This window comes from Schistocerca cancellata, chromosome 11 (genome assembly GCF_023864275.1).
Source record: "Schistocerca cancellata isolate TAMUIC-IGC-003103 chromosome 11, iqSchCanc2.1, whole genome shotgun sequence".
In the NCBI taxonomy this organism is placed as follows: Eukaryota; Metazoa; Arthropoda; class Insecta; order Orthoptera; family Acrididae; genus Schistocerca; species Schistocerca cancellata.
The window spans coordinates 86,584,175-86,602,535 of record NC_064636.1 but is presented as its reverse complement, the minus strand read 5'-3'; the positions used below and the strand labels follow the sequence as shown (position 1 = coordinate 86,602,535).

The 18,361-nt window shown below is 43.4% G+C and overlaps 1 protein-coding gene across 1 annotated transcript in view; it reads right to left on the bottom strand.

Moving 5' to 3' along the window:
* The window catches only part of LOC126108240 (uncharacterized), a 142,796-nt gene that overhangs the window by 82,143 nt on the left and 42,292 nt on the right, over window positions 1–18,361 (bottom strand). Inside the window, exon 2 of the mRNA XM_049913470.1 lies at window positions 3,317–3,566. Coding sequence (XP_049769427.1) covers window positions 3,317–3,566 — 250 coding nt within the window. The remainder of the gene's footprint in view (window positions 1–3,316; window positions 3,567–18,361) is intronic.

Below are 18,361 nucleotides of genomic sequence, written 5' to 3'. Positions count from 1 at the left end.
TAGGTTAAAAGCACAATTGTTATTTTATGAGCTATAGTTTGTTGTGCTTTACTTAATTAATAATTATTCATGAGAATACTTGTCATTTCTCATACATCATTGTGTAGTTTTGTTGATGAGCATGGTTCTTCAACCATAAAAGTTTAAGGGCCCTCATGTCCAAGGCTAGTTGGTTGATGAAGCAAAGCCAAGGCTCCTTCACAGCCAGTGTAGTTAGATTTGCATTCTGTTTAATTGCTTCAAACTGAGCTTAAGAGACAAATATTTACTGTGTTAGCCATTCCATTGCAAGTTGGTTAATGCACAGACATAGAGACCCTGTACTAAGCAATGATATTACAGAGTGTGATCATTAATAGACTTCTGTTTTAAGTCAGAATCATTTCATGCATTTCCCTGTTTAGTATTGCTATTAGTTTCATGTGCGTTGGTGACTGATTCTGTAAACTGCTGCATCTAGTTCATTTAAAGTATGTGTTGTTGAGAGGCATATGTTACTGTTTGCTGTCTCACTGGCCACTTGTTTGTCTGACTTCCAAGTTAGTAGTACATTTATCTGCAAGGTTAGGTTACTGTGTTGTAGTGTGAACAGATACAAAAAAAAGTTTAGTGTGTGTGTGTGTGTGTGTGTGTGTGTGTGTGTGTGTCAAGGAAGGTTAGGTTAGCCTTAGCACTGCCTCCTGCTTTATTATATTCCTTGACACAAGAATGCCTAATTAGGCTGGCAAGAGATATTGATGCATAATATTAGAGCTTGTTTTTGTGCAGGGAGAACATCTTTACCTGAGCCACCTGTTTACTGTTGGTTATACTCTGCTGGAGTGTTTTAGAAATGAATCCTAGTCTGATTGTTCTGTTCCCATCAGGTTGTCTTATGGTCACAGTTTTCTCAAAAATTCCTCACAGAGGTTTAACTTTAGAATCGATTGCCATTTAAGATGGTCTGTGTTATTTTTACATACTTTGTCCAATCAATAGGCACTGTGAGCTGTAAATTTTATTAACTTGTTTATATTACAGTTCATGAACCATCTGGTGAATATCATACACTCAATACTATTTTAACTGGTAAATCTTTGTGTCCACTATCACCACCTTTGTCTGTTAGACCCTCACATGTTTGTAATTCCATAGTTTCCGGTTAAAGTTGTTAGGCATGAAGCAGAGTGGGACCATATGCACTCCATAAGTACCTGCGTGCATTGAGACCAATCTTTCATTAAGTACTTTATACTTTCAACAAATTTTTGCAGCCAACTGTTTCTGACATGACTGATCCCTCTGCTCATTCTTTGATTTTCTGGGTGTGTGTAGATTGCACAACCAAATGTTGTCCTTTCTCTCTCTGTAGGACTGCGAGTGGGTTAAGTGATCCTTGCCTCATGGTTTGGAATTTTGATTTCTCAACCATGAGAGTAATTACATTCACAATAGTCAATCTTTCCTCTGAACCATGCATTGATGTGTGTTGAGGGACCCTCTTTTTAATAAACAGTTACAGAGTGCAATTGGACATTAGTTTGTGTTCGCCTGTTTGTGTCTTGAGAACCTTGTTTTATGAATGTGTTTTAAAGTGCTTTCGATGGCAGCTTTGTAATTGTTGACACGCATTCTCTTTCCCATCCAATCACAATTACCTACCCATGCAACATCAGTGTAAATGGGATGTGAATGAGCCTTAAAACAAAATAGTATGCATATTGAGAGATGTGCAGTAAAATAAATCACCACCTTCTGTTACATCTTTGCTTAGGTTCAAGTAATCCGTTTCATGAAACCATGGATTACATCTTTTTTGGGCCATATTCATTTATATAGTCATTTAGTAGTAAAAGCATAAGAAGCAGTGAACATGACGTAGATGAAGCACATATCAATCACTTTTTCGTTAATGAAGGCACATCAAGTGTAGCTTGAGAATAAATGACCCCTAAGCATCACCTGTTTTGTGGAAAGCCTGCATAGAGATCTTATTTCATTTAAACATCCTCATTTTTGGTATTACGACAGAAATGAGGAGTGTAAAAACAGAAAACATTTAGAGACACTACCTGGTTAGAGTATAATCATTCATTTAACTCTTAAAGATCCATCTGTGATCAGAAATCAGAAATTATAACTCTGGTTTTTTTATATATATAAGTATATATAGATTTTATTACTTTCTGGAAATTCCAGTGAACCGAAATATTGCAAAGTAGACTTATTACAATTATTTCAAAGCAATGTCTTAAGGAATCTAATAAACACACTGGCAAGGTCACACTCTTTGCACCGTGTAATAATGATCTCCAACCAAAGATACTATTGGAATGGCACTAACACTGATCGTACGTGAGAGTGCAGAAAGAGCCACGAGTTAACATCTGTCATCTTCCAGAGTGTGGAGTGCCAGCAGTAGAATTCAGAGGCAGTGCTGTTGCGGTGTGGTCGTGTTTTACATTGATGGAGCTGCACCCCTTGTTGTTTTGAGTGGCATTATCACAGCACAGTTCTACACTGATGTTTTAAGCACCTTCTTGCTTACCACTGTCGAAGAGCAATTCGGGGATGGTGATTGCATCTTTCAACACGCTCGAGCAGCTGTTCATAACGCACGGCCTGTGGCGGAATGGTTACACAACTATAACACCCCTGTAATGGAATGGCCTACACAGAGTCCTGAGATGAATCCTATAGAACACACGTTTTCGAACGCCGTGCCAGGCCTCACTGACCCACATCGACACCTCTCCTCAGTGCAGCATTCCGTGAAGAATGGGCAACCATTCCCCAGCATTTGACTGAACGTATGCCTGCAAGAGTGGAAACTGTCATCGAGGCTAAGGGTGAGCCAACACTATATTGAATTCCAGTATTACCGATGGAGGGCGCCACGAAATTTTAAGCCATTTTCAGCCAGGTGTCCAGATACTTTTGATCTCATAGTGTATTGAGGACATTGCACATGTTCTGTTTGTGGTCAAATTCGACAGCACAACAATCCGGGGTAGCTAGCATCTGCATTCTAGTTCGAGCACGCACTTCTCTCGGTGTTTCTGTACCTTCGCCCAGCCCCTGTACATGAGGAAAGTTGTGGACTTACTTCCTCACAGAATAGAGGCCGTTATCACAGATAAAGGTGGTGCTGCAAGGCACCAGTTTGCTGTCTCCTACAGAGGAGGGGAGGGGAGGGTGGACCAGAGTGTTGCGTGGTGCACTTGGTAACATACGATAGTCTCGGAAAGTAGGAAAGATAGGTGGTAGTGCATAGAGGAAACTTAGGAAGGGAAGAAGACGAACAGTTAATGGCCCGAGCCTCCAGTGGCGTACATACCCCCGTGCAGAGCACGAGTGGAAGCAACGGTCAGCGATGATGGAACACAGGTGCCAGGTTTGCAGCTGGTCTGGCGTGGACTTGGCGAGGCCGCGGACCGCCTCCACGGCGCCCCCGCACCCCTCCTCCTCGTCGCCTACCGGCGGCCCACAGGGGCTGCTGCTGCTGCTCGGCACCAGCGGCGCCACTGCCGACGCTACAGCGAACGGCGGCGCCAGCTCGTCGCACTTCACGTACACGTCGTAGCTTTCTGCAAAACACAGAGGGCTTTACACTGACTGTGCTGCGCAGACAGGGTTTCGTTGACTACTTGTGTCTATGACGAAAGAATGACGAACTTTATGACTGCTATAAGGAGGATGATGTGATCGAGTTCATAAAGCTGTGTAGACTGAGATGGACTGGACATGTAATGTGACCCGATGAGACAGATCCCCCCCCAAGGAAAGCCTGGTGCAGTAAACCTGGAGGAAGAAGAGGTCGAGTCGGAGCGGCGAGGTCGGACAGGACGCTGTCCGAGTCGGTTGCCGTAATTGGGGGTCCGTGGCATAGTCCAGAGAGGAATGGCAGAAAATTATTGAGGAGGCCAAGTCTCAGCCCTGGATGTAGTGCCAATGGAACAAGATCTACATCCACACATCTCGCCACTGAAATGCCGACAACACGAAAGCAGCAATCCGTAAAGTCAACGTGCCGACAAATGTACTACAGGCTTCGACAGGCACATTGCCAGCATTTCAAATGGCTTTAAGCACTGTGGGACTTAACATCTGAGGTAATGAGTCCCCTATGCTTAGAACTACTTAAACCTCACTAACCTAAGGACACCACAGACATCCATGCCCGAGGCAGGATTCGAACCAGCCGTTCCAGACTGAAATGCCTAGAACCACTCGGCCACCGCTGCCAGCTGCGAGCTATCAGCAAAAACTAATGCTGTCGGCTCCACTGATGTCGAAGCTGTAGTAACCAAAACCAACCGCAGGAACGCCTTGGGCTGCGGATTGGAGCCGCCAGGCAGGAAAGCCGCCGGCGGTGGAGCACGCACCACCGGGTAAACACTTTTGTAGAAACCACAACACCAAACACCAACAGTAAATCCACTCTGAACCAGAACCAGGCAAATGTCAACAACGAGCAACGACCAGAACACAGTACCGCCGAGATAGAGACGCAATCCAGAGCGAGTACCAGATTGACTGGATTTTTTTTTTTTTCCTTTATTGGGTTTCGATTTCCCCTAAAGGGGGCGGGCTGGCAGCAGCTTATTACGCCGCTCTTCAGCCTACAGAGTTTGTTTTAAAAGGATGAAGATAATAAAAAATAATAACAGTTGGCGATAAAATCGGTGACTTAAAGGCAAAAATGGCAGAAAATGCTGGAGCGTAAAACATAAAACACAGGGTCGATGAAGCTAATAAAACACACAGGAAGCAGAAAAACAATAGACAGACAATTAAAAAAACATGGCGACAGTCTGGGTTCTGTTCGCAAGAGATATAAAAAGCACATCCAGCGACAGCATGATTTCTGTTCGCAACACTGTGGAAGGACGCACAACACCGAACACTCACTTAAACACTGCGCTAAAAGTTGGCACAAATACGACATACCACACCCGAGAGCAGGAGGGGGGAAACCGGTCAGATGACGGGAAAAAGGGGGGGGGGGGGAAGGAGAGGAAAAGTGAAGGGGGAGGGGGGAAAGGAGCCAATGGAAGAGGAGGATCCATAAGAGGGGTGGGGGGTGCTGAGCAGACGGGCCAGGGATTGGGGAAGGCAGGGGAGGGGAGTACAAAAGTACTCGGGGGGGGGGGGGGGGGGAGGGACTGACTGGACTAGGGCAGAGCAGGTCACTATATATGAAACTGGAGGGAGCGGCTATTGGCCACGGTCTGCACGTGGTGTAGCGATGGCGCCCTCACTGCGCGAGAGCCGCTGTGCGGAAGAGCCGCCGCGGACGCGTAGCCCTCTATGGGCTGACCACGTCCATTTGTTCTGGCGCGTGTTCGACTTCCGCAGCGGGAGGTACTAGAGAAGCAGAGAGGCGTGCCTGCAGTGGGGCACCTGATGAAGGTGCTGGACACAGGACTGGCAGCACATTGCCTTCTGAGGCCCTGTTACAACCTCGCGGTGGAAAGATGCAGTGTGGAGGCTTCGGACAGAATGAAGGTTGCCAGATTGCATTCGTCATTCTCACACACGGCCAGCATCTGACGTCATAGAAAAGTGCACCATTTGGTACACAGTACATAGATGGTACTTTGCATAGCAGCCTTTATACAGGGTGATTATAAGTAAGTTAAACTTTCAAAACGCTATAGATATAACACCACTGGTCAGAATGACGTCAAATTGCAGCGGAATATTATCAGAGAAGGGGAAAACATATGGCAGAAGAAAAAAAAAATACTATGAAAATTCCAGAATGAGATTTTCACTCTGCAGCGGAGTGTGCACTGATATGTAACTTCCTGGCAGATTAAAACCGTGTGCCGGGCCGAGACTCGAACTCGGGACCTTTGCCTTTCGCGGGCGAGTGCTCTACCAACTGAGCTACCCAAGCACGACTCACGCCCCATCCTCACAGCTTTACTTCTGCCAGTACCTCGTCTCCTACCTTCCAAACTTTACAGAAGCTCTCCTGCGAACCTTGCAGAACTAGCACTCCTGAAAGAAAGGATATTGTGGAGACATGGCTTAGCCACTTGCCCGCAAAAGGCAAAGGTCCCAAGTTCAAGCCTCAGCCCGGCACACAGTTTTAATCTGACAGGAAGTTTCATATCAGCACACATTCCGCTGCAGAGTGAAAATCTCATTCTGGAAACATCATCCAGGCTGTGGCTAAGCCTTGTCTCCGCAATATCCTTTCTTTCAGAAGCGCTAGTTCTGCATGGTTCACAGGAGAGCTTCTGTATAAGTTTGGAAGGTAGGAGACGAGATACTGGCAGAAGTAAAGCAGTGAGGACGGGGCGTGAGTCATGCTTGGGTAGCTCACTTTGTAGAGCACTTGCCCACGAAAGGCATAGGTCCCGAGTTCGAGTCTCGGTCCGGCACACAGTTTTAATCTGCCAGGAAGTATCACTATGAAAACTGATCAACAGATGGAGCTATATGTCTCAGAATACGTGAATGAAAACACCTGTCATGCACATTACCCACTGACGGTATAAAGATGTCGGGCACACAGGTTTTCCTCCTTTCGCATGTGCGACATTCACAGTGACTGTCTCAATGCAGGATCGCACTCCATTTGTAAAGCTGTGTTACAAGCATGATGACTGTGCACACGTCGCTCTGCAGAAGTTCAGGACATTGAAGAGTTTGAAAAAAGGTGTCAGTCCGATAACTGCCGTGGGTCTGGAGAAAATGAATCGGGAATTCGAAAAGACGGGTTCTTCTGGTGCACAACCTGGTAGAGGGAGGAAACAAATTGATTCGACATCAGTGGGAGCAGTGGCCACAGCAGTGCAGGAGACAAGTGGTGGTGTGCAAACGTGTAGTGCATGGAGAACTGCCCGAACGTTGGACATACCCGTGAGCTGGGTGCGTAAATTCCTGAGACATCCTTCTTTCCTATGCATTCAAAATTTCCTGTATGCACGAGTTGCACCCTGTTGACCTGCCAGCAAGAGAGACCTTTGCTTTAGGATTTCTTGCTCGCATGGAAGTGGACAACGACTGGCTGTGGAAGATTTTGCGGACAGATGAAGCCAACTTCCATCTGACAGGATATGTAAATTCTCAGAATTGTCGAATATGAGCAACGAAAAATCCACAGGTAAATCAACTAGTACCACTTAATCCTGAAAAGGTTTCTGTTTGGTGCAGGTTTATGGCATCATTTACCATAGGGCCATATTTTTTCGAAGAGACTGGTGCTTCTGGTCCTGTTACCTGTACCGTCACTGGTAGGCGCTATGAGATACTTTTACGCAACGTCATTCCAGCTCTCTAACAGCATGGATGGGATCATTTTTATGCAAGATGGTGCACCTCCGCACATTGGACATCCAGTTAAGCAGCTGCTGAAGCGACATTTCAGAAATGCTAGAATTATCAGCCGCCATTTTCCTACAGCCTGGCCGTCCCAATCACCTGACCTTAATTCTTGAGACTTCTGGCTGTGGGGCTATTTGAAAGATGTTGCGTTCAGTGTTCCAATTGCAAACATAACTGCATTGAAGGCACACATCGCACAACACATTCTGAACGTGACCCTGTAAACACTTCGATCAGTTGTGGAACGTGCTGTTTCTCGATTTCAACTTGCAGAAAACAATAGACAGCATATTGAACACGTTTTGCGCCAGTCACACAGAAATTAAAAATCTGATTTGATTTTGATTGATACTTTTTATGCGGTTTTTGGCTTCAGGACAATCAAAAAGCCCATGTGAGTGATGCTTTTTTGCGGTTTTTGGCCTGAGGACAATTAAAAACTGATTTTTCCCATCCGATGTGCTGTGGGGTTTGGGCTTACATAACTAACAATATCATACTTGTACACCCATGCACACTGAGTAATACAATTTGTTTAACATCAAATGTACACCTTAGACATTGTTGTGTGATTCATTTGTCATTTGTAGTTGACCACTATTAAATTATGATGCTTACAGCGGCATCTATTGCTACATTTTGTAATTATGTATTTTTCTTCTGCCATACATCTTCCTCCTTCTCTGATAATATTCCATTGCAATTTTATGTCATTCTGACCAGTGATATTATTTCTACAGTGGTTTCAAAGTTTAATCATAATCACCCTGTATTTGTAATGTATTGAAACCTGTGGTTCTGCCTACCTCTGTAATCCCGTGACATCATCTTTCAACAAAATAATTCAAAACCACGCACTGTCCTAATGTACTCTGATATAGAGGGTTTTAACTGTCACCATCAACAGGACGTTCTCCAACTATATCATGCACTGTAAACATCTGGTTGGGGGTTGTCAAAAACCTGGCACACATCACTCTGTTGCCACTGAACTCTGGCACGTACTCGCAGCAGTACGGAATGACATAGCTGTATTGGCTGTCCGAGTTTAGTTCAGCTCGAAGCCCTGTCGGGTTGGAGCCATTGTTGAAGCCACAAATATGAGCAGCATCAGATGTGGCAGTGTGCTGTCATAACTGTGCACATGCTCAGTTTCATAATTGAATGAATTAAGCAATTTAGTGTAATTAACAGAGGTAAATAGCTGGAGAACATGTTAACTGATGTGATATTTCATTACATTAAGACTGGTGAAAGCAGCATAACAACCAGAGTATACATAGTGGAGATATCTGAGTTTGAACGAGCCTATCAGAACTTATTCAGAAGTGGCTGGAGTGCAAGGAGGCTGGATACCACGTTCAGGGCCAGGGCAGCTGGCAGACCCAAAATACTGCCAGTCAGCATCGCGAACTGAGGCAGTGGGATATGGGATGTGTAGGAGCAGGTGCAGGGAATACAAAAACAAGACAAAGTAAAAGTGAATGCTTCTCTTCCCCTTCTCTTTGGTTCCTGCAGACAACTCCAACACCAGAGACAGCCCAAAGGAAAAAATAATCTGCTTCATATTTTGTTCTGGTGGACAGAGAATTCACAGTTCAAGTAGACTTGACCTGTGTGTCAGTAAATTGTAGAGAATGATATAATTACAAGCAGAGTTTATATTTGGTGAACTGTAGTGTCTGACGCCATTACCATCAAGAATCAACAGGGTGGGCGACACACCATAGTTAGAAGAGACGTGACTCAGAAGTTGAATTGGAAAGACATTTACTGAGTCACTGTGTCATGATTCCACAGTAAGCTTTGTTTGAGCACAGTCCGTGCTAGTAAAGTTGTCCATGTAAAGTCACGCAGGCAGTGAACTTTATGACTGCGTTTTGAGTATATTTCTGCTGATAACAAAAGCTGAGGCTTAGATACGAGTAGTTAATGAGGCAAGCTTATTGTGTGTGTGTCCGACCCCGGTAGCTGAGTGGTCAGCGCGACAGAATGTCAATCCTACAGGCCCGGGTTCGATTCCTGGCTGGGTCAGAGATTTTCTCTGCTCAGGGACTGGGTGTTGTGTTGTCCTAATCGTCACCATTTCATCCCAATCGATGTGCAAGTTGCCGAAGCGGTGTCAAATCAAAAGACTTCCACCCGGCGAACGGTCTACCTGACAAGAGGCCCTAGTTACACGACATTTTATTGTGTGTGTGTGATGCATCACTCTTGAGCGTAATGATAGGTCGCGTGCAGCGTGCTGGCCAGCAGTTAACTACTCAAGTTTTGTGATACTGTCATCAATCATGTCCTTTTGATAGTGGCTTACTTGGATGATATCTAATAAATTATTTCTGGCTTTCCAAATTACCCTGGCGAGCTGTGATAAGTCCCGGTTGGGAACGAGTCTTAACTGCATCTCCACAACATAGACTAGCTGAGTTTTGGCATTTATAAACCATAAATTCTTATGAGGACAAAGTTTCGTGTGTGGCCTTTGTGCCACCAGTATCAGCACAATTTCACTGAGCAAGCTCTGTGAATTCTGATAAGCGTCGTCTTTGATGTTTCTTATGTAATTTCGAATATTCCGCAGCTTATTCTGAGGACACTGCCCCTCTACAAGTTACCTAAGAAATATGAATTTTAATATGAAGAATGGATTTTATGGGCACTCAACATTGAAATCATCATTTTAATATGACAAATAGTGTTAATATGATTAGAATGTCCATAGTGACAATGTAATACTCACTAAGAACTAATAAAGTTAATACTTCCTGCACTTGTTTCTCTATTGTTACTGCCACTAATAGATATGACAGTAACAATAATAATAATAATAATAATAATAATGTCAGTCATCAATTTTGCACAGAGCACCACTTAATCATAGCTAACACTTGGTTTAAGAATCATGAAAGAAGGTTGTATACATGGAAGAACCCTGGAGATACTAAAAGGTATCAGATATATTATGTAATGGTAAGACAGATATTTAGGAACCTGGTTTTAAATTGTAAGACATTTCCAGGGGCAGATGTGGACTCTGACCACAATCTATTGGTTATGACCTGTAGATTAAAACTGAAGAAACTGCAAAAAGGTGGGAATTTAAGGAGATGGGACCTGGATAAACTGAAAGAACCAGAGGTTGTACAGAGTTTCAGGGAGAGCATAAGGGAACAATTGACAGGAATGGGGGAAAGAAATACAGTAGAAGAAGAATGGGTAGCTTTGAGGGATGAAGTAGTGAAGGCAGCAGAGGATCAAGTAGGTAAAAAGACGAGGGCTAGTAGAAATCCTTGGGTAACAGAAAAAATATTGAATTTAATTGATGAAAGGAGAAAATATAAAAATGCAGTAAATGAATCAGGCAAAAAGGAATACAAACGTCTCAAAAATGAGATCGACGGGAAGTGCAAAATGGCTAAGCAGGGATGGCTAGAGCACAAATGTAAGGATGTAGAGGCTTATCTCACTAGAGGTAAGATAGATACTGCCTACAGGAAAATTAAAGAGACCTTCGGAGAAAAGAGAGCCACTTGTATGAATATCAAGAGCTCAGATGGAAACCCAGTTCTAAGCAAAGAAGGGATAGCAGAAAGGTGGAAGGAGTATACAGAGGGTCTATACAAGGGCGATGCACTTGAGGACAATATTATGGAAATGGAAGAGGATGTAGACAAAGATGAAATGGGAGATACGATACTGCATGAAGAGTTTGACAGAGCACTGACAGACCTGAGTCAAAACGAGGCCCCCGGAGTAGACAACATTCCACTGGAACTACTGACGGCCTTGGGAGAGCCAGTCCTGACTAAACTCTACCATCTGGTGAGCAAGATGTATGAAACAGGCGAAATACCCTCAGACTTCAAGAAGAATATAATAATTCCAATCCCAAAGAAAGCAGGTGTTGACAGATGTGAAAATTACCGAACAATCAGTTTAATAAACCACAGCTGCAAAATACTTACACGAATTCTTTACAGACGAATGGAAAAACTAGTAGAAGCCGACCTCGGGAAGATCAGTTTGGATTCCATAGAAATACTGGAACACGTGAGGCAATACTGACCTTACGACTTATCTTAGAAGAAAGGTTAAGGAAAGGTGAACCTACGTTTCTAGCATTTGTAGACTTAGAGAAAGCTTTTGACAATGTTGACTGGAATACTCTCTTTCAAATTCTAAAGGTGGCAGGGGTAAAATACAGGGAGCGAAAGGCTATTTACAATTTGTACAGAAACCAGATGGCAGTTATAAGAGTCGAGGGACATGAAAGAGAAGCAGTGGTTGGGAAGGGAGTAAGACGGGGTTGTAGCCTCTCCCCAATGTTATTCAATCTGTATATTGAGCAAGCAGTAAAGGAAAAAAAAGAAAAATTCGGAGTAGGTATTCCATGGAGAAGAAATGAAAACTTAGAGGTTCGCCGATGACATTGTAATTCTGTAAGAGACAGCAAAGGACTTGGAAGAGCAGTTGAATGGAATGGACAGTGTCTTGAAAGGAGGATATAAGATGAACATCAACAAAAGCAAAATGAGGATAATGGAATGTAGTCGAATTAAGTCGGGTGATGATGAGGGAATTAGATTAGGAAATGAGACACTTAAAGCAGTAAAGGAGTTTTGCTATTTGGGAAGCAAAATAACTGATGATGGTCGAAGTAGAGAGGATATAAAATGTAGACTGGCAATGGCAAGGAAAGCGTTTCTGAAGAAGAGAAATTTGTTAACATCGAGTATAGATTTAAGTGTCTGGAAGTCGTTTCTGAAAGTATTTGTGTGGAGTGTAGCCATGTATGTAAGTGAAACATGGACAATAAATAGTTTGGACAAGAAGAGAATAGAAGCTTTCGAAATGTGGTGCTACAGAAGAATGCTGAAGATTAGATGGGGTAGATCACACAACTAATGAGGATGTATTGAATAGGATTGGGGAGAAGAGAAGTTTGTGGCACAACTTGACCAGAAGAAGGGATCGGTTGGTAGGACATGTTCTGAGGCATCAAGGGATCACCAATTTAGTATTGGAGGGCAGCGTGGAGGGTAAAAATCGTAGAGGGAGACCAAGAGATGAATACACTACGCAGATTCAGAAGGATGTAGGTTGCAGTAGGTACTGGGAGGTGAAGAAGCTTGCACAGGATAGAGTAGCATGGAGAGCTGCATCAAACCAGTGTCAGGACTGAAGACCACAACAACAACACATCATCACTGGGAGATGTAAGAGGGATTTATAGGAGCGCAAAATACATATTTCATTACGTAGCAAGTTCTGGGAAAAGGAAATTTAAGGAGACTACACCAGCTCAGAATACTGGAAAATTAGGAAGATCTGACAGAAAGAATGCATATGGGGACAATGCTAATCATTGTTTTTCCTTTAGTAGACACGTCATTAAATGTCTTCTGAAGCTGGAGATGTTATTCAGTTCCCTAATATACTACAGGAGGTTATTCAAGAGTGCTGCTACTGAGAAGGACTTTCAGAAAGTAATTAAATGATGGAATGGGACAGAGAGGACTTTGATCTGATGGGGATGGGTGTTGCCATGTTGTTCCCACAAGACCGTTACGGCCGAGGGAGACGTAAGATACAGTGTATGTTGATAAGATGGAAGGTATCGAAATTTCTTCACTTGTATGCAGGCAGACAGGTCAGCTGTACATATGATGGTGAAATACAGTCAGAGGGTCAAAAATCACAGCTATAACGAACACAGACGTTCGCAACCAGGCTCAGGCACAATCAGCTTTCCTGAGAAACTCCTTGCAGGATAGCATCACTGTAATCAATAAGTAGAAGGAGAAGTGTTTGTACAAGTAGTTAACCCCCAAGTCAAGAGGGAAGAGATTTTTTTTTTTTCTATGCTATTGAGAAATGCTGACACCTTCTTGCACATTGGAGTTACGTTCTCAGTCCAACTTAGACTGCCACCTGTTATTACTCCTAGACCCTTTGTAGAAGAAAAGAATTTGATATTTGTCTGATTTAGGGCTAAACATTGTGGGGGTGAAAGATACCTGTAATATTTTACTATTTCACAGTGCTGGTCAGCTCACTAGGTCAAAGAGCAACTGAGCACATCTACTCCGCGATGAAACTGAGGCTTCAGTTTGCACACAAGGGATGCTTACATCGAATTGGAGCCTCCACGTGCTGCAGCAGAGTACAAGCTACTAACTACGTGGGTATGAAACACAAACTGGATGGTAAAATTTAACAGAAGCAGTTCACAAAGTCCTCGACACATTCATATATGATACACGAAACTAACTAAAACTGTACATCAATGCGACAGCATCACTTATCCGTGTCCACGCCAAGTTGCAGTTCCACAAAAGATCTCATCGAATAAACTGAATACCGATGAAATTACACTACTGGTCATTAAAATTGCTACACCGAGAGGAAATGCAGATGATGAACGGGTATTCATTGGAAAAATATATTATACTAGAACTGACATGTGATTACATTTTCACGCAATTTGGGTGCATAGATCCTGAGAAATCAGAACCTAGAACAACCACCTCTGGCCGTAATAACGGCCTTCATACACCTGGGCATTGAGTCAAACAGAGCTTGGATGGCGTGTACAGGCACAGCTGCCCATGCAGCTTCAACACGATACCACAGTTCATCAAGAGTAGTGACTGGCATATTGTGACGAGCCAGTTGTTCGGCCACCATTGACCGGATGTTTTCAATTGGTGAGAGATCTGTAGAATGTGCTGGCCAGGGCAGCAGTCGAACTTTCTGTATCCAGAAAGGCCCGTACAGGACCTACAACATGTGGTCGTGCATTATCCTGCTGAAATGTAGGGTTTCGCAGGGATTGAATGAAGGGTAGAGCCACAGGTCGTAACACATCTGAAATTAACATCCACTGTTCAAAGTGCCGTCAATGGGAACAAGAGGTGACCGAGACGTGTAAGCAACGGCACCCCATACCATCACACTGGGTGATACGCCAGTATGGCAATGACAAATATATGCTCCCTGTGTTCATTTACCGTGATGTCATCAAACACGGATGTGCCCATCATGATGCTGAAAACAGAACCTAGATTCATCCGAAAAAATGACGTTTTGCCATTTGTACACCCAGGTTCGTTGTCAAGTACACCATCGCAGGCGCTCCTGTCTGTGATGCAGCGTCAAGGCTAACTGCAGCCACAGTCTCCAAGCTGATAGTCCATGCTGCTGCAAACATCGTCGAACTGTTTGTGCAGGTGGTTGTTGTCTTGCAAACGTCCCCATCTGTTGACTCAGGGATCGAGACGTGGCTGCACATTCCGTTACAGCCGTGTGGATAAGATGCCTGTCATCTCGACTGCTAGTGATTCGAGGCCGTTGGTGTCCAGCACGGCGTTCCGTATTACCCCCCTGAACCCACCGATCCCATATTCTGCTAACAGTCATTGCATCTCGACCAACGCGAGCAGCAATGTCGTGACACGATAAACCGCAATTACGATCGGCTTTATCAAAGTCGGAAATGTGATGGTATGCATTTCTCCTCCTTACACGAGGCATCACAGCAGCGTTTCACCAGGCAACACCGGTCAACTGCTGTTTGTGTATGAGAAATTGCTTGGAAACTTTCCTCATGTCAGCACGTTGTAGGTGTTGCCACCGGCGCCAACCTTGTGTGAATGCTCTGAAAAGCTAATCATTTGCATATCACAGCATTTTCTTCTTGTCGGTTAAATTTCGCGTCTGTAGCACATCATCTTCATGGTGTAGCAATTGTAATGATCAGTAGTGTAATACCGTTCCCTGACTTACATCGCTGGGGCGGCACAATCGTCAATGCCACACACCAGAGAGAATACCGTAAACCCAAATAAAGCTAATTACTACACACTTCAGCTTAGCAATTAGTTATACTACTCAGAGCATCCTTACCGGCGTCCTAGGGAAGAGTAAAACTAACCTGCCCTGTCATCAGGGTCTACTCAGCAACCCAGAAGGGCCCAGAGAGCATAAGTGTATTCAACCTGTACCAACCTCGCAATGAATAAGGTTGCCTAATGAGTCCTTAACAAAGGCAACCTCTTGGCGACTAAGGAAACTCGGTCAGCTACAGACAGACCACACATTCATACCAGCAGATGACAGTGGTAACAGGACAGATATGACATGAATACATGATAATGGATTACACAGACACATACTGAACATAGCTTTGAATTTGAAATTGAAAAAGACATTCTCCTTTGATGTTGAAATGCCGCTGTAATATCGCACATTGTCTCGTACGTCTTTCCCTCTAGGCATAGTCGTACTGAACATTTGAGTCACTGAGAATTGTAGCAAAAGTGAAGGTGACTTTCCAAGATTAATGGAATGACTCACATGGAGACATTTCAAGGAATTCCCAAAAATTCGGGCTAATGAGCCTAGAACGGTCAACCAGTACTGTTTGGGTTTTTACGTAGGTTGAGCTTTAGCCCCATATCCTGCTTCCATTTTGATAGTGCACATAAGTCACTACTGAGATTCTTGATAGATCTCTTGAGGTTTATTGGTTTTGCACTTGGCTACAACTGAAGGTCATCTGTGTACATGTGGCTTTTGCAGTAGGATCAAACTGATGACACATCGTAGACGTACAAAGTGTAGTGTACAGGACCCAATGCTGAGCCCAGGGGATTGCCTGATACGACCTGCCTCCACTGTGATTTTAGGTGCGAGACATGACACACTGCTGGCGAGACGTCAGGTATGAGCGAAACCACTGCAAAGCACCTGGAAAGGCACTTGGGTTGCTAAATTTGACAATCAAAATGTTGAAGTCTGAAATGTCAAAAGCTTCGCTTAAGTTGGAGGCCGTGTCCTACATGCGCGACAAAAGTGAGCGACAGCTTCAGGCGACAAAACACAACCACAGGTGTATTTATGGAAGTGCCCTAAATGAGTGACATCTGTGTCGCTGCCTGTCTCTCACTGAAACTGGCGACGTTTGAATTCAAACATATTTGAATCTTGTCACTGCAGCACACACGCCACAGAGCGACAGCCACATGTCTTCTTGGCAAAGCAGTTGAGCAGACATGATGGCAGCTATGAATTACTTAACATCAGATTTTAAGAAACTATTCAGTGAAAAAATTTGATTCTTCTGCAACCTATAGCTTGATATCCATATCTGTAAAAATTCATGGTTCATTTTAATTTACTAGGAATTAAATGTGTGTGATATACTGGGATAGGTGTGAAGATCAAGATCTTTGGCAAGACCTTAAAAATATACTTAGCGATGCAGTGTAGACAGTATACATAAAACTTAGTAGACAGGGTTGTAGCCTCTCCCCAATGTTATTCAATCTGTATATTGAGCAAGCAGTGAAGGAAACAAAAGAAAAATTTGGAGTAGGTATTAAAATCCATGGAGAAGAAATAAAAACTTTGAGGTTCATCGATGACATTGTGATTCTGTCAGAGACAGCAAAGGACTTGGACGAGCAGTTGAACGGAATGGACAGTGTCTTGAAAGGAGGATATAAGATGAACATCAACAAAAGCAAAACAAGGATAATGGAATGTAGTCGAATTAAGTCGGGTGATGCTGAGGGAACTAGATTAGGAAATCGGACACTTAAAGTAGTAAAGGAGTTTTGCTATTTGGGGAGCAAAATAACTGATGATGGCCGAAGTAGAGAGGATATAAAATGTAGACTGGCAATGGCAAGGAAAGTGTTTCTGAAGAAGAGAAATTTGTTAACATCGAGTATAGATTTAAGTGTCAGGAAGTCGTTTCTGAAAGTATTTGTATGGAGTGTAGCCATGTATGGAAGTGAAACATGGACGATAAATAGTTTGGACAAGAAGAGAATAGAAGCTTTCGAAATGTGGTGCTACAGAAGAATACTGAAGATTAGATGGGTAGATCACATAACTGATGAAGAGGTATTGAATAGGATTGGGGAGAAGAGAAGTTTGTGGCACAACTTGACTAGAAGCATCAAGGGATCACCAATTTAGTATTGGAGGGCAACGTGGAGGGTAAAAATCGTAGAGAGAGACCAATAGATGAATAAACTAAGCAGATTCAGAAGGATGTAGGTTGCAATAGGCACTGGGAGATGAAGAAGCTTGCACAGGATAGAGCAGCATGGAGAGCTGCATCAAACTAGTCTTAGGGTTGAAGACCACAACAACAACAACAACAACAACAACAGTATACAGAATCGTAATTCAGTCAGTAAAAATACAAGAATTGCCAGGCATTGCACCCACGACCTTAAACTCACACATAATTATGAACTGTATACACTACCCCTACACCACAGCTACGTGTTGTCCCTGTATGTCATTGGTTGGCCTTATGTTTGCGTTTAGTGTAGTTAGTCATGTAATAATTATACCTCCGCATTTATTGGCTGTTTAAAGTTCTTGATCATGCGAAAAAACATTCATACTTAATTTATTGATGAGATAGTTGAATGCTCCTCTGCTCATTCACGTGTATTCAAAGAAATTGTCTGGTGATCTTCGTAGTTGATGATACTTACAAAGTTCTCAATGGAGATTCCTCCATTTGTAAATTTCATGCAGAGCATTCCTTTTCGCTTTGTTTTCTTGAGTAAACTTAATTATGTAGTCCTACTCTCCAGCTACTGTGTTCTACAGGTTAAGGACGCTGTTTTATAGAAACAGCTGGTTGGCTCTAAGCAGCCATCTTGTAGCGCGACATGGTCACTCACACGCAGGACGCACGAGGTTGTCACCTGATGTTGCTGCTTGTCACTGGAGTGTTGCGTATCCAGAAGTCGCTCGCTTCTGTCGCTCACATAGGACATGGTCTAAGAATAACAAAGTAGTTGCCTCTTGTGTATCAGTGTCAGGCTTCAGGTCATCTGTCATCATTATTAAGGCATCTATTTCGCTGTGATGTTTACAGAAACCTGACTGACATTCTTCTAGTAGGTTGTTTATGATTAGGCAATTTGTTAGCTGGTCATAGACTATTTATCCTAAGGCCTTAGACAGTGCGGGAATAGTGCAAATAATTCAGTAATCAAAGGGTGCTGTGGCAACATCC